The 26,116-nt window shown below is 43.3% G+C and overlaps 1 protein-coding gene across 2 annotated transcripts in view; it reads right to left on the bottom strand.

Annotated features, from left to right (window-relative positions):
- MFSD12 (major facilitator superfamily domain containing 12) overlaps window positions 1-4,773 on the bottom strand; it is a 14,052-nt gene extending 9,279 nt beyond the window's left edge. For both annotated transcript variants that reach the window (XM_069086864.1, XM_069086865.1), the window contains exon 1: window positions 4,507-4,773. In XM_069086864.1, coding sequence (XP_068942965.1) covers window positions 4,507-4,771 — 265 coding nt within the window. In that variant the 5' untranslated portion in view covers window positions 4,772-4,773. The remainder of the gene's footprint in view (window positions 1-4,506) is intronic.
- Window positions 4,774-26,116: the final 21,343 nt, after the last annotated feature.

The following is a 26,116-nucleotide window of genomic DNA, read 5'->3' as shown; positions in this document are numbered from 1 at the left end:
GGGGAGAGGAGAGGAGAGGAGAGGAGACGAGGGGAGAGGAGGGCTGGGAAGGAGAAGGGAGAGCAAGAGAGAGGAGAGAGCTAGCTGGTGTGGGAGTGTTGTGGGGAGGAAGGAGTCAGTTTTCCTGAGAAATACCTCAAGTTTCCACAAGCACTCAAAGCCAAGGAATCAGGGAAGAATGTGGCCCATGATGGCCTTGGCCAAGGACATTGCCACCTGAACATCCCCTACCAATACCTCAAACTCAATGTGACTGAAATCAAGTTTATTATTTTTTCCCTTAGCCCTGCTCTTCCTCCTGACCTCACTCCTCAGGTCTATGGCAGATCTTTCACGTTTGCACCCTTGGCTGGATCTTCAATGTTCTCTCTAGTTTGGGCCTTTCTTATGGGAGCACTGTGGTATAAGAAGAAAATGAGCACTGGATTTGGAGTCAACAGACCTGGGTTCCCAGCCTGGCTCTGCTCTTTACTGCCTTTTTGGTAAACTGAGGGGGGTTAGATTAGATGTCTAAACTTCCAATCAGCTCTAAATCCTAGATCCTGTCACCCTGTCAAAATTTCCCAACATCCAGCCCCAAACCATATTTGTTCCCCACCTCTGGTTATCAGTGAGACAAAGGTAAAGACTATTTTGGAAACCTTAAGGAGTTGTTTAAATATAGGGAGACCTGGGTGATAAGGAAACTCTGACCCTTTTAATAAAGTTTGTTCAAATTCAGTAAAGTGCTGTTATCATTATTCCCACTCTTATCCAGTCCCTTGTTACCACCCTGCCTTTGGCAATAATATCTGTAAAGATCTTTCTTTCAATGGTTCCCCATGCTTCTGGAATAAAGTTAGACTCCTGTGCCTAGCATTCAAGACTCTCCACTCTCCACAGTTCTCTCAGATTACTTCCCTTCCACACCTTCTGTGCTGTAACCAATCTCTGGGCATCCCCAACCTCTACCCAGCCAACCTAAATGCTTGGTCTTGGAACTGGAGCATCCTCCCTCCCATAGACCTAGCTAGACGATGTGTTGCTTTTGGCAATTTAGTTAGAAGAGGGTGAAGAGAAGATCCCAGTAAGCAGTAACTTGACTGGCAAAGGCAGGATTGTAAGGAGTTCCTGGGGATTGTAGCAGCTAGGAAGGAGATCTGGCATAGCTTCCCATAACTTGTCTGGCCAACTAGGCACAAAATGCAGTTGTTTCCACACTACAGATGTCATTCCAGCACAATGAGGGCCTCCTCAATGCCGTTATCCTGGGAACAAAGCTCTAGTGGACACATACTAATTACACCTCAGATCCTTTGCCTTCTTTTGTAGTGTTCCTTCCCATTTTTAAAGCTCCCCTTACCTTCCACAACTGGTAAGGACCTTTCTCTTCTGGACTTCAAATAGCACCTTGTTCCTTAATGTACTTAACTATAACGCACCATTTTACATGACATTTGTGTTGGGGTCTTTTGTGGGTTCCTAGAAAGCAGCAGCTCAATTAGGTATGGTTCCAGAGTCTAGCACAGAGTTCAGCACATAAATGTTTGCTGAATGAATGAAGCAACCAGATCGGCAAATGAATGAAGAAGGTGGTCAATGAATGAATGAGGTGTCCAAATGTAGAGCGCACCCCATTCAGTCAGAGTGGGAGGAAAAGGGAAATGGGATGAGCTGAGGAGGGAAGGGGTGTGTGTGTGTGTGTGTGTGTGTGTGTGTGTGTGTGTGTGTGTGAATGTGTGTGTGAGTGTGTGAATGGGTGAATGTGTGTGAGTGTGGGGGGGTGTATGTGTGTGGGTGTGTGAGAATGTGTGTGTGTGTGGGGGTGTGAGTGTGTGTGTGAATGTGTGTGAGTGTGTGTGAGTGTGGGTATGTGTGTGAATGTATGTGTGTGGGGTGTGTGTGAGTGTGGATGTGAATGTGTGTGAGTGTGTGTGTGTGTGTGTGTGTGTGTGTGTGTGTGCGCGCACGCAAACAATGAAAGGGAAGGAAGAGTTGACCCAGACTCTATATATCAACGAAATCAGTTGTAAAGTTTATCTCCGGAAGTCAAGGAGATCTGCCCAGCTCTTGGCCACTAGCCATTTCTTGTACTGGGTGCTTCCTATTCGAGGGCAAGACCCAAGACAACCTTAATTCTTTTTTTTCCCAGTCCTTGATACCCAGTTTCCCACTGCACTTCCTTTCCCCAGTCTTGCAAACCCGTCCTTTCCTAGGTCACCACCTCCCCCTTTCCACGAGACCTTCTGGGTCTACCTTATAATGGAACGAGGAAGCTCAAAGGAGGGTTCTGCACAAGCATCTCCTCTGTAGCTGAGCTGACAAAAGGTGGCCATCCAACCCTTGGCTGAAGGTGCTGTGGGGAAGGGACCATGCCATTATTTCCTGAGACTAGCTCATCCCTCTTTTGAACAACTCAAATTGTTGGGAAGTCTTTCCTTACTTCAAGGCTGAATCTGTCTGCAAGTTCCATCCACAGTGTCTTCTCCTGCCAAAGAGAATATGTCTGAGCTCTTTTCTACTCACAGTCCCTCAAACTTCACCTCATGTAGTCTTCTTTCATCCAGGCTAAATATGGCCAGTTCTTTTAACTCTATGCTCTAATTCAAAGCCATTCTTCATTATCCTTAAGACTCTCCAGTTTATTGATGCCCTTCTAAAATATGGCAACCCAAACCAAATCTGGGGCTTCAATTTCAGGTTCAGCTACTTATTTGCTGTGTGACCTTGGACAAGACATTGACCTTGGTTGGATACTTGGTTTTCCTATCAAAGGGAAAATAATCAGCAAGGGAGGTGGCGAAAGAGTCAAGTGAAAGAAAAGCAATGGAAAGATGCTTAGGAGAAAATGTGTGAAATAACCAGTCTATGGCTTTTCAAAAATGAACTTATGCTAATAACAGAGGAGTCGGCTGATGTAGCTGGCCTTTCCTAAAACTTAGGGGAAGGTAGGAGAGGAAGAGAGGTGACCTGAGTCTCCTTCTGATGACCTGCTCCCTGGTCCTTGGCTCCCTAACTGGGTGGGAAGGGAAGGTCATTTCTCCTTCCAGGGAGAGGTAGGCACTGCAAGGATTATGGTCGTCCTCCTGGAGAAGAGGAAGAGCATTTCAAAGTCACCTGGCTAGTAAACTGGAGTTAATAAGGCTAGGAACCTGGTATCCTGACTGCAGGACCAGTGTGGGTTTCCCTATAGCATTACAGAATCTCGGCAGATACCTGGTGGTGCCTGAAGAATTAACCCCACCCTGTGATCAGAGACACTAATCTAACCCTTGGACAGTAAGGACCCTTTCCCAACACTCATAAAACAGCACGGGATAGTACTAGAAGGCAGAAATGAGGGGTTTGGGTTGGGGAGACCACACAAGGTCCCAGCAGGGATTTTCCCTTCCTGACTCCTCTGGTCCTTGCCCTGTGGGGCAGGGGGGTACACCACCTGACTTCTAGGAACCTATCCAATTATCAGAATGCCACCCAAATTCTATAATGGTCTCTGGATTCCATAAACTATCAGGCTGAATTGTACAAGATCCTTACCATTATAGAATATTACAGATTCAAGAAAGGACTGGAGAGCTCTCTCTCCACACTGGGGAAAGAAAAGAGGAAAATAAATAATTGCTATATTGCTGCAACAAAGATCTGGGGTGGGGAGAGAGATGTTCAAATGGGTGGAGGTTCAAGTCTGGGTCTTATCACTATAACCCCTCAGCATTCAAAGGCAGGGCAGTGAGCCAACCAGAAGAAGGATTACTGCCTTCTTACCCCGCAGCAGCCCCAACACTCTTAGGTTCCTCTTGGTTCCTTGAACTCCTGACTCCACCCCAACCCCAGCACTCCAGCCTGCCAAGCTTTCTGAAACAGGACCTAACTATCCCTCCTCCTCCTCCATCAATGACTGAATGTCCCTCATGACTCCAGAAGTACCTCTTCCCAAAATAGGAGAAATGACTACATATAGTAGGCATAGTAGGCACCATTACAGTACAGTCCCTGTGATTCCCAACGCTCTTTCACATGGGATGACCTCCCTGAAGAGTCACTGGACAGTGACTTTCACAACTGTCTGGTTTAGAAATGTCATCTCTGTCCTAGAATCAGAAAGACTCATGGGCTGTCCACGCACACACACACACACACACACACACACACACACACAGAGTCTGCCAGTCACTCCTTCCAAAACATAAACACAGACAGGTGTGTCGGCAAGCTTGCATCACTGATTGGCCTGCGAAGTTCACGATGGCCTCCTCACACCATATCACTCAGAGTCCCTTTTGGAGATGCTTTCAGTCTTGGAAAAATGGACATACTGAAGGTGGGGAAGGGGCAGAAAAACAGGAAGGAGGCACACGCTAAGCTGGAGGGAGAAAAGCCCCAGGCAGGGCCACTAGTGAGGGGAGATCGGGGGAGAGGGGGAATGCACCTACTCACGTGGCCCCTCCCTAGAAAAGGGGTAATTGTGAAGGACTAGGGGACCCCCGGGGGAATACGACGGCGGAGCAGGGGCCTGGGGGTCCTTACCGATCAGGTGCCAGGACTTTCGAGGCCCGTAGTTCCCGCAGCAGCCCCCGGAGTGGTCCGCCTCGTAGCCCACGAGGGGCGTGCACACGCCGTCCGCCAGCTGGCCCAGCAGCAGCAGGACGCCGGCGCCCCATGAGCTGTAGCCCTGCACCGAGTGCAGGTACAGCAGCAGGTACGTGAACCACATGGAGGCGCACAGGTCGTTCAGGAAGTGGCCCACGGCATAGCTGAGCCGAGTCACCAGCGGCAGCGCCGGCTCTGCCATGGGCCCGGCCGCCACCAAGCTCGGCCCTCCCGGCCGGCCCGGAGCTGTCCCTGCCGCAGTCCGCTGCTTGGCCGCCCGCCCTCAGCAGGACCGCTCCCTTCCCGTACTGATCGCTCTTGCCCGGCCTCGCTTTGGACTGGTCACTCTCCGGACGGCTTTCTCCGGACCGGCCCCTCTCCGAACTGGTCACTTCGGGGACTGTCAGTCCACGAATGGGCCTCGAGGCTCACACGGCCCCCGTCAACCACCCCAGGGCGGGACCGGCTGGGCGCTGTACACCTTCGCGGGGGCGGCCTGGCTGTCCAGAGTGGGACCCTTGCCTTCCGCGGACACGCGTGGGAGCTCCTTGGCTACACCCAGCCCGCCGACACCCTGCCAGCCGCGCCCTCCTCCACTCTGGCCCTCACGGAGGAGCCCCTTCTTCGAGCTAGGAGCCAGATGCCGGCTGCCGGCTTCCTCGCTGATCCCACTTGCAGCAGCCCGGACCGGGGTCCGGGACACTGAACTGTGTTGGGGCCAGGGGCTCTAGCAGCACAGGGGGAGTCCCAGCGATTGGCGGGAGCCTTGGCCAATAGGCACAGGGAGCCGGGAGCCGGCCGGCCGCCCAGGAGGTCAGGAGGCGGGGCCTTGGGAGGTTAGCCCCGCCCCTGGCACCTCCCCTTCCCCAGCTGGGTTCCAGAACCCAGCGTCGCTGCTGTCGCGGTGGGTTGGCTCGGGCAGGGGCCGCTGCTGGAGATGCCATCCCCCGTCCAGGCCTGTGAAACGTCGTAGGGAGGAGGGAACCTCCCCTCCTGACTCAGCCACTCCCAGGCTCGCGCCTGGCTGGTTTATGGGGACTGTGTGGTTGGCTGGCGTCTCTCCTGGCTCCCCTGCTTTTCCAGGGCCGCGGGGCATTAGCGGTGCAGACCGCGCCCCGGCTTCCCTCCGCTCTCTCCCCCCACCTCGTCCCTCTCCCCTTTCCCCCTCTCTCCTACCTCTCCTCCTCTTCTTCCCCTTCCCCTTACTCCTCCTGTTCCTCCCCTCCGCCTCCTTCTCTGTTCACTCCTTCCTCTCCCCCCTTCCTACCCTACCTCCCCCCCAAGGCGGTCTCTCTGGGAAGCACAGCCCGCCACGTACGCGAAGGGATGCGTGGACGGGTGCCCAGGGACAAGAGGAGCCAGGGTCAGTCCCGGACCCTGGAGCAGAGAGATCGCCTCTACGAAGGAAGTGCACCTGGAAACTCGCTGGAGACACAGAAACAAGGAAACGCGTTCACTCCACAACCATATATTTATTAAACGCTCTCCAACAAGCATTGGCTTTGTGCAGAGCACGCCCAGCACCCCACGCCGGACACTCACACTATATATTTGTACCCTAGCACCTAGCATCGCGCGGGGATCCCGGTAGGCGCTTGAATGGTTAACCTCTGTTCAGTTGAGCCGGACATCTTTAAACCTCTCCCTCTCTCTTTAGGAATGGGGAAGGAGTGGTTGTCGGACCAAGAAAGGAGTGTGGGGCCGAAGCTCCGGGCAGGGGTGGGGACTAGAGATGAGAGATTATTTCTGGGAAGGAAAATAACTAGGAAAAGAAAGAGGCCAGTTCGATTAGGACCCTGGAAATAAATGAAAGGATCATTACCTCCCTAATCGTGTTGTTTCTGGTCCACCATGACTCAACCTACAAGCATTTATTAAGAATTTGGTACCTACCCCAATACCCCTAGCAGAGACTGTATTTTTAAAAACCTGGAACTATGCTGTGCAAATCGAATAGGATCTCCCGGTCCCGTAGCCACGAGGCTGTGCTTACCAAGGGAAAGCGCACTTGAGGGTAAGAAATCAGGAAGCCGAATCTCTCAGACCTCAATCTCAATCTCAGGAGGAACCTCAGATCATCCAGTCCAACCAGTAACTGAACAAGATTCCACTTTTACAGTATTCCCAGCTCTCTCTGCCTCTGCTTGAAGCTTGAAGTAGGGCAAACACCTGAACTGAACAACTTCTCTCCCTTAGCAACACTAGCTGAGTTCTGATCCAGATGTGTGACTGGCCTGTCTCTGTTCCCTCATCTGTAAAACAGGGATAATAATAGCCCGTCTCAGGGATGTTCTGAGGATCAATGGAGCTAATACTTGAACACAGCAGGTGCTTAATAAATGCTTGCTCCTTTGCCCCCTTCCCTTCCATCTTGGATCAGCCTCTCAATTTAACTCTCTGCAACCATTGTTCTTAGTGGTATCTTCTGAGTACAAATGCCATGTCTTTAATGACACTGACCTCAGAATACTTGAAAGCAGCTCCTCTCTTCTCCAGACTATTCCCTAGTTCCTCACTAGTCTTCATATGTTTTATATGGCCTTTCACTAGCCTGGTTGGCAACCTCTGGGTGCTTTCCAACTTTTGAACATCCTTCCTAAAATGTAGTGCCTGGAATTGAATGCTAACAGTCCGGATGTGACAGAATACTGACCTTCCTCCACCCATCTTAAGCTGGAAGGGCCCTTAGAGGTCATTTTATCCTACCCTCTCATTTTACAGGCTAGGAAAATGAAGTCCAGAAAAATCATATGATTTGCCCAAGGTAAAAGAGGCAATGACCAAATCCAGGACCTTTGACTCCACATCCAAGCTTCTTCCAGCTGCCCCAGGCCTGGGCATAATGCCTCTCTTAATGCAACAGAAAAGCATTGGAATTTGCCAAAGATCACTCAGTGAGGAGTTAGGACCATGACTCAGCTCTAACCTTTTAACAGTGAGCATTTATTACGTGCTTGCTATGTTCAAGGCACTAAAACTAAAGCCTCTGTTTATTATCTGTAACATGGAAGTAATCATTCCTGCTCCTCCTTCCCTCCCAGATGGTATGGTGAAGATAAGATGTGACTGGTTCAGAGATGGCTTTGGAAAGTAGAAAGGGAGAGAAGCTTGGGTACCAAGGAACTGAGGGGCGAAACTTGACCATAGATGGACCTTAAAATATAGTCAGAGCTAGAAGGAAACTTGGAACATAGACTACACAGTGTCAGAACATAAAATATTGGAGATGGAAGGAACCATCTAGTAATGAGAAAACTGGGGTGCAAAAAGGCTTCCCCAGGTCAGTGGGAGTGCCAGAAGTGGAAGCTAGGTAATCTGCTATTCACAGGGACAAGCAGATGTGAGTGCAGAGGAAGGAAGAAAATGGAGACATTCAAGATGTCTGATATCCTAAATATCCCTCCCTATTTAGCTCATTCCTTTTCCTTGCTTCCTGAGGCTGACTGGGTAGCTGGGTTCTTTCCTGACACCTGATCTCAGCAGCTTTCCATAGAAGATCAAATATCCCACAGACTCTTCCTACCAATCTTTCTCCTGCCCCCCTCCTCCTGCCCCTGCTCCCCCCACCTCAGATCTCAGCCACAATCTTTCTTGATCTTCTGGGCCCCTCAAACCCAAATCCTGTTGGAGTAAGAGGTTGCTCAGTTCAGATGGAAATTGCTTTAGATCTGAGAATTGCTTCAGGGAATGGGTTGGAGCCTGATCATAGGGGTGGGGAGTATAACGGAGACCCTGATGAAGCCTGTCTTGTACCCCAACTTCCTGTAGACAGGAAACTCAAGAGTTTCATAAAGTCAAATCAAAAGATAGTTGCTGTCCCTGCCTCTCCTGTACTCAGTGGTCTGGTTCTGTAAGAACCCTTCTGAAGGCACTTGGATGCCAAGGTCACTACCTTGGTATGGAATGGAGTTATCCTCAAGGGCACACAGGGATTCATGGTCATACAAACACACAGAAACACTCCAAGAGACATTCTCACATACTGAGGGAGATACACATGGACTTCTGCCACAAGAGCCAGTATTTAAAAGACAAATCTCTGATCCATTTATACCCTCCCTTTGGGGGTTTTACATACATACTGTGTATTCTGAACTGGAGCAGACAAGATGTCAGACCTGGAGTCAGAAAGACCTGAGTTCTACTCTAGCCCCAGACACTTACTAGTTGTATGACCCTGGGCAAGTCACTGAGTCACTCTCAGTGTCAGTTTCATCATCTGAAAAGTAGGGATAATAAAAGCACCCATCTCACAGGGTTGTCATGAGATCAAATGAGATCATGCACGGGAAGCACTTTGAAAACCTTAAGAGTTATATATTTATATAGCTAACTGTTTTTATCATCATTATTTCATCTCTTCAGCCTGCTGGACCTGAAGGGACATAGAACTGAGAACATTCAAGCTAGAAGAGGGACTTAGACTATAGAACCTAAGACCACGGTGTGTTTCCATGTGTCAGTATGGGAGTATGTCTCTGTGTGCATCCCTGGGGTCTATGTCTCTCCAAGTATCTGTGTGCTGGTTCTTTTTTTTTTTTTTGAGAGCAATTGGGATTAAGTAACTTGCCCAAGGTTACGCGGCTAGTGGTTTTGTGTGTGGGGGGGGTGTTAAGTGTCTGAGGCCAGAACTGAACTCGGGTCCTCCTGACTCTGGGGCTGGCACTTTACTCACTGCGCCACCTAGCTGCCCCTATGTGCTGGTTCTTGCATGGCAGAGCATCCCTGTGTATCCCAGATAGCATGACTCTACTCCCCACCAGGAGAGTGGCCCTAGTGTCCCAGCTTTCCACAAGGGTTCAGGCTAGGAGCAGAGCTGGTGAAAGGAGTGGATAGAATACCTGACCAGGAATCAGGAATATCTGTGTTCAAACCCTGCTCTAGACACTTAGCTATTCTGGGCTCCCTTTCTTCATCCATAAAATCACAAGATTGGAATTGGTGACTTCTATGATCTGCTATTAACCATGGAGAAGTCTCTGTGGGAGATATAGGAGACAAAACCCTGCCCTTGCCAGTTTGGTTGAGAAACATTTGGAGAACAAAAGCAATCCCAAGGCCAGCTGTGGTCTGTGTGGGGTCATTGGGAGAGACTGGACTAGAGGAGCTGAGCTGGGAGATTTCTGTTAGCCAGGTACTACAGTGGATAGACCAACAGGACTAGAAGGAAGAACATCCGAGTTCAAATTTGACCTCAGGGGCAGCTAGGTGGCACAGTGAGTAAAGTGCCAGCCCCAGAGTCAGGAGGACCTGAGTTCGGATCCAGCCTCAGACACTTAACACACATATACAAAAACAGCCGTGTAACCTTCGGCAAGTTACTTAATCCCAATTGCCCTCCAAAAGGCAAAAAAAAAAAAATTTGACCTCAGATACTAATTGTGTGACCTTGGGCAAGTCACAAAAATTCTGTTTGCCTCAGTTTCCTCATCTAAACTGAGGATAATAATAAGAGCTATTTCCCAGGGTTGCTGTGAGATGCTAATTGTAAAGCATCCAGTTCAGTGGTTGGCATATAGCAAGCACAATATAAATGTTAGCTATTATTATTACCCAGTGAGGGCTGAGTTGCTGAGGGAAGGCAGTTGAGATTTTGTTGAGGGAAGGAGATGAGACTTTGAAGAGTAGGTAGAATCTGTGATTTCAGAAATGGGCTGAGCTGGAAAGTCTAGTATATAAAGGGCAAGGACTTCATTGGAGGGTGGGGTAAGATCAGGAGGCTCCCCAGGCTGGATTAGCACAATCAAGTAATTTAGTGCCAAATGGGGAGGAAATCGGACAATCCAAAGACTTAAGCTAAGGTTTAACCTTAAATTGATGTCAGAAATGGCATCTAGGTCTGTCCCTGCTGCTCAGCCCAGACCTTTGTCCTTGGCAGCCCCCAAAAGTAGTTGAGAATGAGAGGCATGCTCCTTCCTAGGCCAGGTGGGACCCAGCCCAAAATCTACCCTGCCTAAAAGTCTCACCTTCTAGGGATTTCTCTGACCCTCCAGTGGCCTGGTTCTGTTCCCATCCCAGACCCTTCTGGAGGAACTAGGATGTCAGGATCATTCTCCTACTATCGGATCCTGCTTTGAGTTCCAGAATCTGTAGGACTCATCTGTCATCCCTACTCCATCCATCCCTCCCCCTTTGGGGCTTCACACACATGGATGTTTAAACCTTTCAACCTCAGTCTGTTGGGCCTGAAGGACATAGAACAGAATTTGTCCCAGATAGAAGGAATCTTAGAACACAGAATACATCTGATGTGAATGGGAAAGAGAGATCCTCTGTCTGCCTGGGGCAGTACAGAGAGCCTCCCAAGAAGACTTCCCAGACTAGATGACTACTACCCACTTTTGGTGATTCATGAGGACGTAGATGATAGTGCCAGAACTGGATTCCATTTAGCAAATATTTAGCAAATATTATGAAGTGCCTACACTGTGCTAGATACAGAACCAAAAAGGAAATGCTCCCTGCCTCAAAGAACTGACTTTTTTTCTAGGGGTGGGGGAGGGTGACACTGCTCACTTCCTGATAGGGAAATGATGGACTCAGAGTGCAGACTGAGACAAATGTTTTTATGGACATGACCAATTCAAGAATTTGTTTTGCTTGACTATATGTGCTTGTAACAGGGCTTTTATTTTTCTTGCTTTCTGAAATGGTGGCAAGGGAAAGTGAGAGATAATTTGTATCAGAGAATAAAATAAAATTTAATTTAAAAGAAGATTAAAAGCATCTTATAGGACTTTGTTCTTAAACTATGCTTTGAAGAAAGCTAGCAACACAATGAGGTAGCAGTGAATGGAGGTAATGGATTCTAGATAAGGGGGACCACTTTGCAAAGGAATAGAGGTAAGAGATGGAGTATCATGCACGGGGAAGGAATTCAGAAATTATTGCTGAGGATTAAGAAGTCTTAGAAAAAAAACTTGTTGGAGTCAAAATGGCAGAGTAGAGGAAGCTTTATAGAATAGCTCTCCCAGTATTCCCCTCCAAACAACTTTAAAATATCAGCTCACATCAAATTCTATCACAGCTAGCAAAAGGTTGAGTTGAAACCTTTTTCCAACCCAAGACAACTTAGGAGCTCAAAAGCAGAGGTCTGTGACAATGGGGTGAGGGCTGGTCAGGAGCATACTTGGCAGCCACACTAGCTATAAGCCTTGGGGACAGCTGTGGCAGCAGCAGCTTCCAGAGCTCTCAGCCCAGAGACAGCAAGAGGATTGGGCAGCAGGTCAGAAAGAGGTTACAGGGAATCCTTATACTAGCACTGACACAGGACCAGTTGCTGTTTGGTCACTAAATTACCTATATGCAGTTGCAGGGTGGAAAGGAATGCTTACAGTCACAAGGGAGCAGGGGCCCTGAGGAGCAATAGTGAGTTTTTGGCTGCAAGGGATCAGAGTCCTTTCTTAGGTAAAGACCAGAGTACAGACCAGGACAGCAGTAACCACATGCCTCTTCCTGGATCACAACACTTTGGAAGCACCAAAAACTTATAGATCCCTCAGAACTAGAAGTGAAAACAGCATGGGGGAGGGGAAGAAGGGAAGAAGGGGGAGAAAACCTGAAACTTGGAACAGCATCCCACCCCTCCCCCAACCCCAGGGTGAGCAGAGCTCAACTTTAACATAAAGTTCAAAGTCAAGAAATAGGCTGTCAAAATGAGCAAATAACAAAAAAAGGACCTCACCATAAAAAGGTACTATGGTAACAGGGGGAAACAAGACACAAACTCAGAAGAAGACAAAGATGTGAAAACACCAACAAAGTCTCAAAGAAAAATTCAAATTGGAACAAGCTTAGCAAGAATTCCCAAAAGAGGTTAAAGAAAGAGAAAAAAAAGATTTTAAAAATCAAATAACAATGGTAAAAGAAAAATTGGGAAAAGAAATGAAAGCAGTGCAAGAAAATTATTAGAAAGACAATTAATAGCTTGGTAAATGATACACAAAAAAAAATAGGAAGGAAAATTGTCTTGAGAAAGAGTTTGGCAACCTGTATTTTAATTACTGCTGTTGATTCAAATCTAATTCATGGATGGATCGAATCAATATAAAAAATTGACGTTTCTACCTTAAGAAGGGCAAAATTGGAAAGGGAAGAGCTAGGTAAGCAAATGGTGTCTGAGAAAAGGTTTTGGAGTTTTTGACCATGGATAAAAGGAAAATAAGAATGGTAAGCTTTTGGTCAGGAATAGAGTGAGTGCATTTAACAAGAGCTAATAAAGATGTATTTGCCTGGAGTCTTGCTTTAAACTGAAAAAGAAAAGGAAGAGGAAAAAAACTGCTTACATATGTCTTCCAAATTAGTTACCATAGAAAGTCACTAGCTACAATGTAAGAATAAAGTAGAGACATCCTAAAATTCACAGAAGACAATATTCTAGAAAGGAGTCTGCAATAAAACTCATGGCCTCAAATGTTTATACTAAATGCATTGAGTCTGTGTAATAAGCAGGTGAACTAAAATTAAAACAACTGAGCTATACATAAGAATTCCTGTGGGCTACATATTGACTTGATTTTAAACTGTTACATTATCTATGTTTTATTGTATTTCATTTAGTTTTGTTAAATATTTTCTAATTACATTTTAATCTGGTTTCTGGGTACTGGGGGCATTGGGGAATGTTGGGGGATCTGAGGGCTTCATGTTTGACAGCTCTGAACTAGAAGATCCTTGTACAAGGAAGCAAATTGTGTCTCACTGTGTTCTCTGAGATTTGGGAAGGGACCTCTGAATGGAATACAGCTCTCAAAGGATATATTTTATTTAAAAAGAATAGAATAGTTAAAAAGGAATAACAAATAGGACTGCATATTAAGAAGACATAGTCTTGTAAGAATCAGTCAATAAATAAAAGTTTATTAAATATCTACTGGGAGCCAGGATACAAAAAAAGGCAAAAGCTCACCCTTGTCCTCAAGAAACTTACAATCTAATGGGGGAGAGAACATGCAAACAAATCTATATAAAGCAAGCTATATACAAGATAAATAGGACATAATTAACAGAGGGAAGACACTGGAATTGAAGGGTTGAGAAAGGCTTCTTATAAAATATGAGGTTTTTGTTGTGACTTAGGCAGAGAAATCAGTAGGTGGAATGTAGGAGGGAGAGCATTTCAGGCATGAAGGACAGCCAGAAAAAATGCCTGGAGCTGAGATATGGAATGTCTTGTTCATGGAACAGACAGGAGACTGATGTCACTGGATCAAAGAGTACCAGGTTAAGAAGTAAATTATAAGAAGATAGGCGAGGTAAGGGGACCTAGGTTATGCAAGACTGAAGCAAAGAAAGCAGGGATAGCAATTGTAATCTCCGACAGAGTAAAAGCAAAAATAGATCTAATTAAAAGATATAAAAAAGGAAACTATATCTTGCTGAAAGGTACCATAGACAATGAAGTAATATCAATACTAAACATATATGTACCAAATGGTACAACATTTAAATTTTGAAGGAAAAGTTGAGTGAGTTACAGGAGGAAATAGAACTAAAACTATACTAATGGAGGACCTCAACGTTCCCCTCTCAGAATTAGATAAATCTAACCAAAAGATAAACAAGAAAGAAGTTAAAGAGATGAATAAAATTCTGGAAAAGTTAGGTGTGATAGATATCTGGAGAAAATTGAAAGGGAAAAGAAAGGAATATACCTTTTTGCTCAGCAGTACATGACACCTATATAAAAATTGACCATGCATTGGAATATAAAAACCTCACAACGAAATGCAGAAAAGCAGAAATAGTAAGTGCATCCATCTCAGATCATAATGCACAAAAATTACATTCAATAATGAACAATGAAAAGAGAGATTAAAAATCTCTCTTTTTAATTAGAAATTAATTGGAAATTAAATAATCCAATCCTAAAAAATAAGTGGGTCAAAGAACAAATCATATAAACAATCAATAATTTCATTAAAGAAAATAACAACAATAAGACAACATACTGCAATTTATGGGATGCAACCAAAGCAATACTTAGGGGAAAATTTATATCTCTAATTGTTTACATCAATAAAATATAGAATAGGGGGCAGAGTCAAGATGTCAGAGTAGAAGTAGGATCTCCCTGCTGCCGTGGCTTCCACCTTCCCCAATCCACGTAGAAAGGGGAATCTAAACAAACTTGGGAGCTGCAGAACCCACAAAATGACACAGAGAAGCTAACCTCCCGCTGTGGACAGCCCAGCAGAACAGCAGGAATCGGCCAGCTCAGTGCTCTGGGAGCTGAGCCCAAGGCTTTAGCCCCAGGTAGGGCCTGACCAGCCTCCAGCTGCAGGGACTCCAGACCAGCAGCAGCTATGGCCATTTCCAGATTTATTAACACATAGATGTGAAGGACAAAGTGAGAGGTCAGTGCAGTCTGGCCTTTGGGACCCAGTAAGTAGGAGTGCATGGCTTTTGCCCCCAGGGAGAGAAGCCACTGAAATGCCCAGCACAGCCAGCCAGCACCACATGGCAGCTTCAGTTCCTGTCCTGCAGAGTGTAGGGGGACCAAGCACCAGTCTGAGGGGTAATTGCTCTTGCTTTAACCTGCTTGGATCTGGATTGCAGTCTAGGGTGGAGGTCCTGGAGTGTGTGTCCAGCTTGCCAGAGTGTGTGGAGACCTCAGAGAGGGCACCCATTTAATACTTCCGGCAGCTGAGAAAACCCCAGCGTTTGGGATGAAAGCTCCCCTGTCTGGTGGCAGAGTCCTACTGTGGCAAAAAGCCCAGGGGTCAAGTGACTGAGGGGCAACATGACCAGGCAAAGGAAACAAAGCAGACAGAAGATTCCAACATCAGACTCCTATTTTGGGGACAAAAAAGAGCAAAGCATGGAACAGGAGGAAGACAGTGAAGTCAGAACTCCTGCACCAAAAGCTTCAAAGGAAAATATGAGCTGGTTACAGGCCATAGAGGACCTTAAGAAGCAGATAAGAGAAGTGGAGGAAAAATCGGGAAGAGAAATGAGAATGATGCAAGAAAATTACAAAATGAGAGTCAACACCCTGACTGAGGAAAATCAAACCTTAAAAAATGGACTAACTCAAATGGCAAAAGAGGCTCAAAAAGGCAATGAGAAGAAGAATGCCTTAAAAAGCCGAATTTGCCAGATGGAAAAAGAATCTCAAAAGTTCAATGAGGAGAATCATTGCTTCAGAATTAGATTGGAACAAATGGAAGCTAATGACTTTATGAAAAATCAAGACGCTGTTAAACAGATCCAAACAAATGAAAGAATAGAGGGCAAAACCACTGACCTGGAAAATAGATCCAGGAGAGATAATTTAAAAATTATTGGACTACCTTAAAGCCATGATCAAAGTAAGAACCTAGAAATCATCCTCCAGGAAGTTCTCAAAGAAAACTGCCCTGACTTTTTAGAACCAGAGGGCAAAATAGAGGTTGAAAGAATCCACTGATCACCTCCTGAAAAAGATCCCCAAAAGAATGCTCCTAGGAATATTATAGCCAGGTTCCAGAATTCCCAGATTAAGGAGAGAATATTACAAGCAGCCAGGAAGAAACAATTTGAATATTGTGGAAACACAATCAGGATAACCCAGGATCTGGCAGCTTCTACACTGAGGAATCGAAGGGCTTGGAATATGATACTCCGGAGGTCAAAGGAGCTGGAATTAAAACCAAGAGTCACCTACCCAGCAAAACTGAGTATCATGTTTCAGGGGAAAATATGGTCATTCAGTGGAATAGAGGACTTTTAAGCATTCTTGCTGAAAAAAAAAACAGAGCTGAATAGAAAATTTGACATTCAGATACAAGAAGCAAGAGAAGCATGAGAAGGTAAACAGGGAAAAGAAATCATAAGGAACTTATCAAAGTTGAACTATTAACATTCCTACATGGAAAAACAATAATTGTAACTTATGAAACCTTTCTCAGTAGTTGAAGGGAATAGAAATATATATATGTCTATATATGAGGGTATATGGGCATATGAATACATATGTGAATATGTGTATATATGTTTACAGGTATACATAGATAGAGGGCACAGGACCAATTTAACAGGAAGGGATGATACTTAAAAGGTGAAATTAAGAGGTGAGAGAGGAATATAATGAGAGGAGATGGGGAGAGACAGAATGGGGTAAACTATCTCATATAGAAGAGGCAAGGAAAAATGGTTACAATGGAGGGAAAGAATAGGAAGGCAAAAGGGAATGGGTCAATGTAATGTAATGCCAAGGAAAGGCAACTTCCCAAGGTTCAATACCAGCATAGGTGCTCTCCATTTTATTCAGTGACCAACCAAGAACAGAGAAGGTCAAAACATGACATCATTCAAAATACAGCATTTACTAAGTGTGATTAATTAATCTCCAAGTACTACCCCACCCCAGGACCTTCCATTCATTTAGTCCATCACAAAGCCCCTCTTCTCAAATGGAGATTTGTTTCCAAACATAAGTACATTCATTTGTTCAACCATAGAACACAAAAAGGTCAAAAGTTCCCCACCCCTGGATCACAATTGAATCTACCCCAGAGTTACAAGTTAATACCCAAATGGAGGTCTTTTCTTCATCTTGACAGGAGGCAAGTTCTCAGCAATCTTAGTTCCTGGGGAGACAAGGCTTAGCAAGGCCACAAGATACATTGCCAGTCTCTTCATTAATTACATTACATTACATTACAGTCAACCTTATTCCCATTGAATTTGGCTTGAGGAGGGAATGAAATACACACTAAATAGGGTATCTCACCCTCCAGGAGAGTAGGGGGGGAAGGGGATGAGAGGGGGGATGATGGAAGGGAGGGCAGGCTGGGGGGGGAGGGAAGTTGGAAGCATCCACTTTTGAAAAGGGATGGGATCAAAGTAGAGAATATAACAAGTGGGAGGTGGGATAGGAGGGAGGGAAATATAGTCCGTCTTTTACAATATATCTACTACATTATTGTTCTGGAATTCAAAGTTTTAAAATCAAATACTCAAATATATATATACATATATATGTATATATACTATTATTAATACTATTTTACATGTAATTGGGAAATAAGATACACAGGCACTGGGGCATAGAGATCCACTGGAAAAGTCGAAAGGGGTATGGGAGAAAATATGGAAGAGAGCAGAGTGGAGGAGGGGATATCCTGTGGGACTGCTATTTTGGGTAGGGGAAAAACGGGGAGAAAATTTGTAACTCAAAATCTGTCAGAAATGAATGATGTAAATCAGCAGTTAATAAAGCATTTGAAAAATAAAATATAGAATAAAGCAAATCAATGAATTAGGCATGTAAATTTTAAAAAATGACTAGAAAAAGAATACATTAAAAATCCCCAATGAAACACCAAATTGGAAATCCTGAAAATCAGAGAAGAGATTAATAAAGTTGGAAGTAAGAAAACCATTGAACTAAACTAGAAGCTGGTTTTGTGGGGGAGGAAAACCAATAAAATAGACAAATCATTAGCTAATTTTATTACAAAAAGAAAAGAAGAAAACCAAATTGCTAGCATCAAAAATGAAATTCACCACCAATGAAGAGGAAATTAAGACAATTGTTAGGAATTATTTTGCCCAACTATATGCCAATAAATTTGGTGAGCTAAAGGAAATAGATAAATATCTATAAACATATAAATTACTCAGATTAATAAAAGAAAAAATACTGAAATAACCCAATCTTAGAAAAAGAAATTGAGCAAGCCATCAATGAACTGCCTAAGAAAAAATCCTGAGGACTAAGTGGATTCACAAGATAATTCTACCAATCATTTAAAGAATAATTAATCCCAATATTATATAAACTATCTGAAAAAATAGACAAAGAAGGAGGCCTACCAAATTCCTTTTACATAATAAATATGGTGCTAATACCTAAACCAGAAATTCCCAAAACAGAGAGAGAATATTATAGACTAATAACCCTAATGAATGTTGATACAAACATTAAATAAAACACTAGCAAAGAGATTATAGCAATATGTCACAAGTATCATATACTATGACCAGGTGGAATTTATAACAGGAATGCAGGGCTGGTTCAATATGAGGAAAAGTATCAGCATAAATTGACTATGTCAATAACACAACCAACAGAAATCCTATGATTATCTTAACAGATGCAGAAAAAGCCTTTGACAAAATATAGCACCCATTCTTATTAAAAACACTAAAGAATATAGGAATAAATGAGCTTACTTTAAAATGATAAACAATATTTGTCTAAAACCATCAGCAAGTATTATTTGTAATGAACATAAGCTAGATGCCTGCCCAATACAATCAAGGGTGAAGCAAGGATGCCCATTATCACCTCTATTATTTAATATTGTACTAGAAATGTTAGCTATAGCAATGAGAAGGAAAAAAAAATAAAGGAATTAGACTAGGAAATGAGGAGACAAAATTATCACTCTTTCCAGATGATATGATGGTGTACTTAGAGAATCCTAGAGAATCAACTAAAAAACTACTTGAAATTATTAACAACTTTGGCAAAGTTGCAGGATACAAAATAAACCCACATAAATCATCAGCATTTCTATAAGTTACCAATAAAGTACATAGAAAGAGAAATTACATTGTAAATAACCGTAGACAATATAAAATACTTGGGAGTCTACCTGCCAAGATAAACCCAGGAACTATATGAACATAATTACAAAACATTTTTCACTCAAATAAAGTTAGATTTAAACAATTGGAAAAATATCAATTGCTCATGGGTGGGTTGAGTCAATATAAAAAACGACAATTATACCTAAATTAATCTATTTGTTCAGTGCCATACCAATCAAAATTTCAAAAAAATATTTTATAGAGCTAGAAAAATAATATCAAAATTCATCTGAAAGAACAAAAGTTCAACGATATCAAGGGAATCAATGAAAAAATATGAAAGAAGGTGATCCAGCCATACCAGATCTCAAACTGTATCATAAAGCAGTAATTATCAAAACAATCTAGTACTGGCTAAGAAATAGAGTGGTGGATCAGTGGAGTAAAGTAGATACAAATTACCTTGTAAAAAAAGACCATTGTAATCTAGTATATAATGAATCCAAAGATCCAAGCTTCTGAAACAAAAACTGATTATTTGACAAAAACTGCTGGGAAAACTGGAAATGGTCATATAGAAAACAGTATGGTGGAAACAAGTATATCTCACACTGTATATCAAAATAAGGTCAAAGTGGGTACATGATTTACATATAAGAGGTGATACCATAAGTAAATTCAGAGAACATGAAAAATTTTAGCTGTCAGATTTATGGATAAGGAAAGAATTTAGGATCCAAGAAGATATAAAGAACATTACAAAATGTAAAATAGATAATTTGGTTTACATAAAATTAAAACGTTTTTGCACAAACAAAACCAATGCAACCAAAATTGTAAGGAAAGCAGAAAACAGGGAAAATTTTGCAACAAATATCTGATAAAGGCCTCATTTCTCACATATATTGAGAACTAAGTCAAATTTATAAAAATACAAATCATTCTCCAATGAATAAAAGGTCAATTTTCAGACAAAGAAATCAAAGCTATCTATAGTCATATAAAAAATGCTCTAAATCACTATTGATCAGAGGAATGCAAATTAAAAGAACTCTGAGGTACAACCTCACAGCTATCAGATTGGCTGATATTATTAAAAAAAAAGAAAATGTTGGATGTTGGAGGAGATGTGGGGAAACTAGAATCCTAATGCACTGTTGGCAGAGTTGCTAAATGATTCAACCATTCTGGAGAGCAGTTTGGAAATATCCCCAAAGGGCTATAAAACTATCCATACCCTTTGACCCAGCAATACCACTGCTAAGTCTATATCCCAAAGGCATCCAAAAAAGGGAAAAGTGCCTATTTGTACAAAAATATTTATAGTAGGTCTTTTTTGTGGTGACTAGGGACTGGAAATCAAAGGGATGTCCATCAATTGGGGAATGGCTAAACAAGCTGTATGATTGTATTGGAATACTACTGTGCTATAAGAAATGACAAGCAGGATGATTTCAGAAAAACCTGGAAAGCCTTACATGAACTGATGTATAGTGAAGTGAACAGAATCAGGAGAATGTTATACACAGTAACAGCAATATTGTTTGATAAAGAATTGTGAGTGACTTAGCTATTCTCAGCAATGCATTGATCCAAGACAATCCCAAGGGACTATTGATGAAGCATACTATCTGCCTCCAGAGAAAGAATTGATATTGTTTGAATACAGACTGAAGCATGTTATCTTTCATTTTCTTTAATTTTTTTCTTTTATTCAAGTCTTCTTGTACAAAATGACTAGTATAGGGGCAGCTAGGTGGCACAGTAAACAGAGCACCAGCCCTGGAGTCAGGAGGACCTGAGTTCAAATTTGGCCTCAGACACAACACACACACACACACACACACACACACACACACACACAAAACTAGCCATATGACCTTGGGCAAGTCACTTAACCCCAATTGCCTTACCTTCCCCCCTCCAAAAAGCAAAAACAAAACAAAACAAAATGACTAGTATGGAAATGTTTTACATAATTGACCATGTATAACCAATATGTTATTGCTTATCATCTCAGGAAAGGGGAAGGGGAGGAAGGGAGGGAGAGAGGGATAGAATTTGGAACTCAAAACTTTCAGTAAAAATGTTTTTTTTTAAATATCCTTTAAAAAAAAAAGAAATATTGTCATTGGAATTTATCACAGACCACTTAGAAGTAGGAAATAAATGAGAAGTTTCAGAAAAAAAGATTACAAATTTAGCACCAAATTGCAATATCATAATGATGGGAGACTAAAATCTTCCAGAGCCTCTTATCTGCCGAAGACTAAACTAAACACAAGCCAAAAAATGTCTTGGCTTGCCTTAACAATTTCATCCTTCAAAAGGTGGAGAAAGCAACAGGGAAATGGATATTCTGGACCTGCTTGATCCTGAATGACGAGGACAAGCTGGCTTTTGAAGTAAAAATGATAGCAACCCAGGGTGGAGAGAGCCCACTTTATCTTGCAATTTGTGAAACAGGAAAGATAGGGATGATTGAACAAGTAGCCAAGATTTTGGGAGAGTAGATTTCAAAGGGCTCAAAGAAAGGATTGATACTGTCTCATGGCCCAAAATTCTATAGGAGAATTCAGTCCAGGAGGAATAGGGAACTTTGAAGAATGAAATTCTGAGGATGAAAAGGGAAACATTATTTCTAATAAAGCAGCAAAATGGTTGAGTTGTTGAAATAGACCAATGCAGATTTATAGGGAACTCATCAACCAATCTAATTTTTTTTTTTCCCAAAAGTATAGAAGACAGAATCAAAGTCTGGTAATAGAGCATGAAGACTGAAACATGCCACGGTTTTTTCAGAATAGCATTAAGAGTGTTAAGGTTAAGAATGAGCTGATGCTGGCAAAGAATGCTAAGGACAAAAATGGTTCTCTGAGTTATCTTGGAGGAAATGGGTAGGTCTAGGACCATTGCCCATTGCTCTGTGGACTACAGACAGAAGACAGAACTTTGAAAGTCTTGTTTTAGCTTTCTTCTGTGAAGGAGAATGGCCTCTGGATTAGAAAAGACCAAGTGAAATCAACTAACAGGGAGCTAATAACTACATTAGAGCCATTTATTGCAGCAACTTTTTAATAATACATTTTAATTAATTTTTTATTTTTTTTTACACTTCTTAAATTTCCCCCATATCCCTCTCTCTTTTCTCTCCCAGAGAGACAACTCTTAACAAAAAATAAATTTTGAAAAGAAAAAGAAGAGGATTAAAAAAAACACAGCATAAGAGCACTAGCTCCAGTGTTGGGATGCCCTGGAGATTGAATCCTGGGCTCAGTTACTTAACCCCAATTGCTTAAAAAAAACCAAACAAACACAGCAAAGTTAATCAACATTTTGGAAAAAAAAAAAAACCCAGCCTCAATATTAAATGCAATATTCCACACCCACTGACCCCATCCCTGCAAAGAAGTGGGGAGTTTTTTCCCATATGGCCTTTTTGGGGACCCAAACTTATTCTTTATAATTTTGTCATACTCTCTATATATCTTATTTTGTAGATTTTGTTCTTTCTATTTGCATTGTATCACTGTAACCTTTTGAATGGGGTTTACTTGTGTGAGAAATGAGGAAACAATCAGTTTCTCCTACCTTTTCAGTTTTTACCTTTGGTAGCTGAGGCCTCTCTAACTGAGTGATTATGTGATAAACCAAGGTCTACTGAGGGGAGGGGAGGAGAGTAAAGGAGAAAATCCATACCAAAGGTATGTGTGTCCAAATGAGATTTATCTATTTTAATTTTTTTACAGCTTACTAGATATGGGAAGGATTTATTGGTCTTCCAAGTCTGCATTCAGATTGGAGGCATAATGTACTAGCTCCAAATATGACTTTCTGGCCTTCTCCATCTGTAAAGGGAAAAGTCCCAACTTTGATTTGTGTAAGGAATGCTGTCTAGCTCTTCAGGGCCTCCAGGGTGAGCCCTGGAGGAGAAACAAGATGTTATCAAATGTTGCCTCTTCTCTAAGATCTATTTTCAGGACAAAGAAAAAAGGAGGGAGAAAGAAATGGGGAGAGATTGAGTGATTCTGTGTCTAACTTTGGGCTTGCTCTCATAGAGATGAGAACCTGTTCTTTGTGGCCTTATCTCTTATGGTTAAGAGCCCCTACAGAGAGCAAAAAGTGCAAAAGTTCGTTCCTGGCCTGAGTTTCTGGTTCTTGTAGGGGACTGGAGAGGTTTGGCTGAGAAGGAGAAATAGCTTCTTCCCTTCTTTCCTCTCCCCCTCATCGCCTTTCTTCTTACCCTCACTTGGGTGGAGACACTCTTTCCCAACCCTTTCCAGCAGGAATCCCAGTGGACTAGATTTTTCTTCTTGGTCAACAACTTCAGTCTTCCTCTGGGAAAGGACTTCATTACACCAGCCTCAGAAGAGATGATGGGAGGAAAATTGCCTGAGGATGTTTGCTTAGATCTGGTGAACTGTGCACTTACCTCCTCTGACCAGAAAAACTGTTGGCTCATTCTCTTTAGAATGGTTTAAAATCTAGACTACATACTGGTACTTGGTCTCTTCTCTGCTTTGGGGAAGCTCTAATATGTATCAATGATATTATAGTTCCCCGGAGTGGGCAGTCTTAGTTATGGCCTTTTCCCGGGGTTTCACCCCTGGGCGGCAGCAGTGACCCAACACACCCGTCTCACAGTCTCATTCTCTCCCAGGTCACTTGGCAGAGCTGTGTTCCTGTGACTCCTCTGAGTTCTTGAATGGATGAACGAATGAAAAAGACAACTACTAATCACTTTCTATGTACCTGTCACTGTGCTAAGCACGGAGGATAACAAATGCAAACAAGCAAGACAGAGCTTGTCCTCAAAGAGCTTATAATCTAATAGGGAAATTAGAGTCAGAAAAAGGGAGGAAATCAGGCTGCTTCAAAGGCAGCATAGTTTGGAGATATCCAGGAAGGGTTGAGGAGTCCTAAAGGAGTGAACTAAGGCTGTCAAGTAACGCTGAGGATTCCGAAAGAATGCCTATACCTGTAGCTACACTGGAGGAAGGAAGAAGATACAGGACCACGGCTTACTGCTCAGGGTAGGCCACAGACAAAAGACCAAAGTGCTCTGTGATGCGGACTGCCATTCAGGTGGCACAGAGCATAGAGTGCCAGGCCTAGAGCCAGGAAGACTTATCATCCCGAGTTCAAATCTGGCCTGACTGGCCGTGTGACTGTGGGCGAGTCTGTTTGCCTCAGTTTCCTCATTTGTAAAATTGTCAACCTGAAATAAAGAATATTACCAAAGTAGCAAAAAACTAAGATCTTTAACAGAGGCAAGGAAATTACAGTTCAGGGCCACCACACAGCACCAAAGTACTTAAATGCCCAAGAGGGCCAGAGGCAGGACAGGGTTAAATACATTTCAACAGGGAGGAAGGGTCTCATGGGAGGCACTGACTTGGAAAACTTGTTTTGCATAACAACAGAAAATCCTTAGAGAAGGCAGGGGGAGAGTTTGGGGAGTAGTTGCTTTCGGCCAATTTGAAGTTCTGGGACCAGTCAAAGTCAGTTCATGGTTATATGTACTTAACATTCCCCCTTCTTGGTCTTGAGTAATTCTGTCACTGACCAAGGGAGGCATTGGGCAATTCTGTGAGCAGCTGTAGCATGACAGTATCAGTAACATGGACCCTAATAGGAAAAAGCATGCATCGGCAATATTTAATTCCCTGCCCCCAAAAAGGAGAAAGGTACAGACAAGGAGAGCCAGTAGTCCCCAAAAAAGAGAGTAGACATTCCCAAGGCTGAAAGCAAGCCACCTAAAAAAAGGTCTACAAGGGAGGAGGTGGCAGGATCAGCAGGGGGTTTTAACTATTAGGCTCACCATGATGGGAATAATGTGAGGGAAAGAGGACAAGAGATTGCCCTGTACATTGACAGGAGATGTTGGGGGCAAGCAGGCCTTGCAGAGAACAACAGCACTTGGAAAAGAAGAGAAAGGGAAAGGTAACCCACTCCGATTGTCCATTTAATCAGCCCCACGTATCTTAGAGCTCAGACTTCTCCTGTAGCTGTCTGGTCTCTGAGAGCATTTCCTACTGCAGTTGCCTGCATTCGGGTCAGACAGAGCTTGAAATCACCAGTAGTAGGATGGATTGTTGTAATGCGAATGTAAATTTTAAAGATCTTCCCTACCCCTAGGCTAAGCTGCACCTGGAGCCTGGGGTGGGAGGCTTGTTTTTCAGTAGATACTTCTTGATTGGCCAGTGAGTCAATAAGGTTGTTACATTCTCTGAGCCAGGAGAAGGCTATATAAGCCCTGATGTGTAGCTTTGTTTTGGGGGCTCACTTTGAGAAGTGTTCTGTGATTTGATCTGGATTCTGGGAAGCCATTGTCCAGAGCCCCCGCCCCAGCTTTGAAAAACCCAGATGTTGACTGGGTATGGATGTAATGGTTGGACAGTTCGGAAATCTGTCTACTTGATCTGTTTCTGTCTTGATAATTCTGCCTGTATACTTTGAGGTTCGGGATGTTGACCTTTTTCCTCTGAACAAGGTAAACGATATATGGTCTGACTGATTAAAGTAAGCTTGTTAACCCATTTTGAGTTGCTTTCCTTTAACAAAGCAGATCCAAGAACCTGTGGTAGCAGCAAACCCTGAGGACGCTGGGGTGCTTGCTGCTACAATTGTCCACTCGGGAGTTGGGGTCCTCTTTAGATGAGCCAGATGTATCCAGCTGTCAATAGGTTGGTTATGAGGACTTGGTAAGGCCCAAATGTTGGAAGGGATGTGGAAAAATTGGGACCTTAATTAATTGGTGGATCTGTGAGCTGATCCAACCATTTTGGAGAGAGATTTGGAATTATTTCCAAAGAGTTATGAAACTGTCTATACTCTTTGACCCAGTCATACTGATAAAGTATGGGCTCTGGGAGCCCCCTTGAGCTCTCATTGAGTGCTTTCGGTACAGGCTCTGGGAACCTCCCTTGAACTCTGATTAAATCATCCCATTTGATGAGGCATTGGCATGAGGCCATAAGTCTTACATTGTGACTGGGCCCAAACCTCTGTTGCTAGACTTCCCACCCTT

This window comes from Petaurus breviceps, unplaced genomic scaffold, assembly GCF_028583685.1.
Source record: "Petaurus breviceps papuanus isolate PSGF00001 unplaced genomic scaffold, PetGlider_PUasm1.0 180, whole genome shotgun sequence".
Taxonomy (NCBI): domain Eukaryota; kingdom Metazoa; phylum Chordata; class Mammalia; order Diprotodontia; family Petauridae; genus Petaurus; species Petaurus breviceps.
Note: the sequence above shows the minus strand (reverse complement) of the source record. Positions and strands in the feature narration are given on the sequence as shown.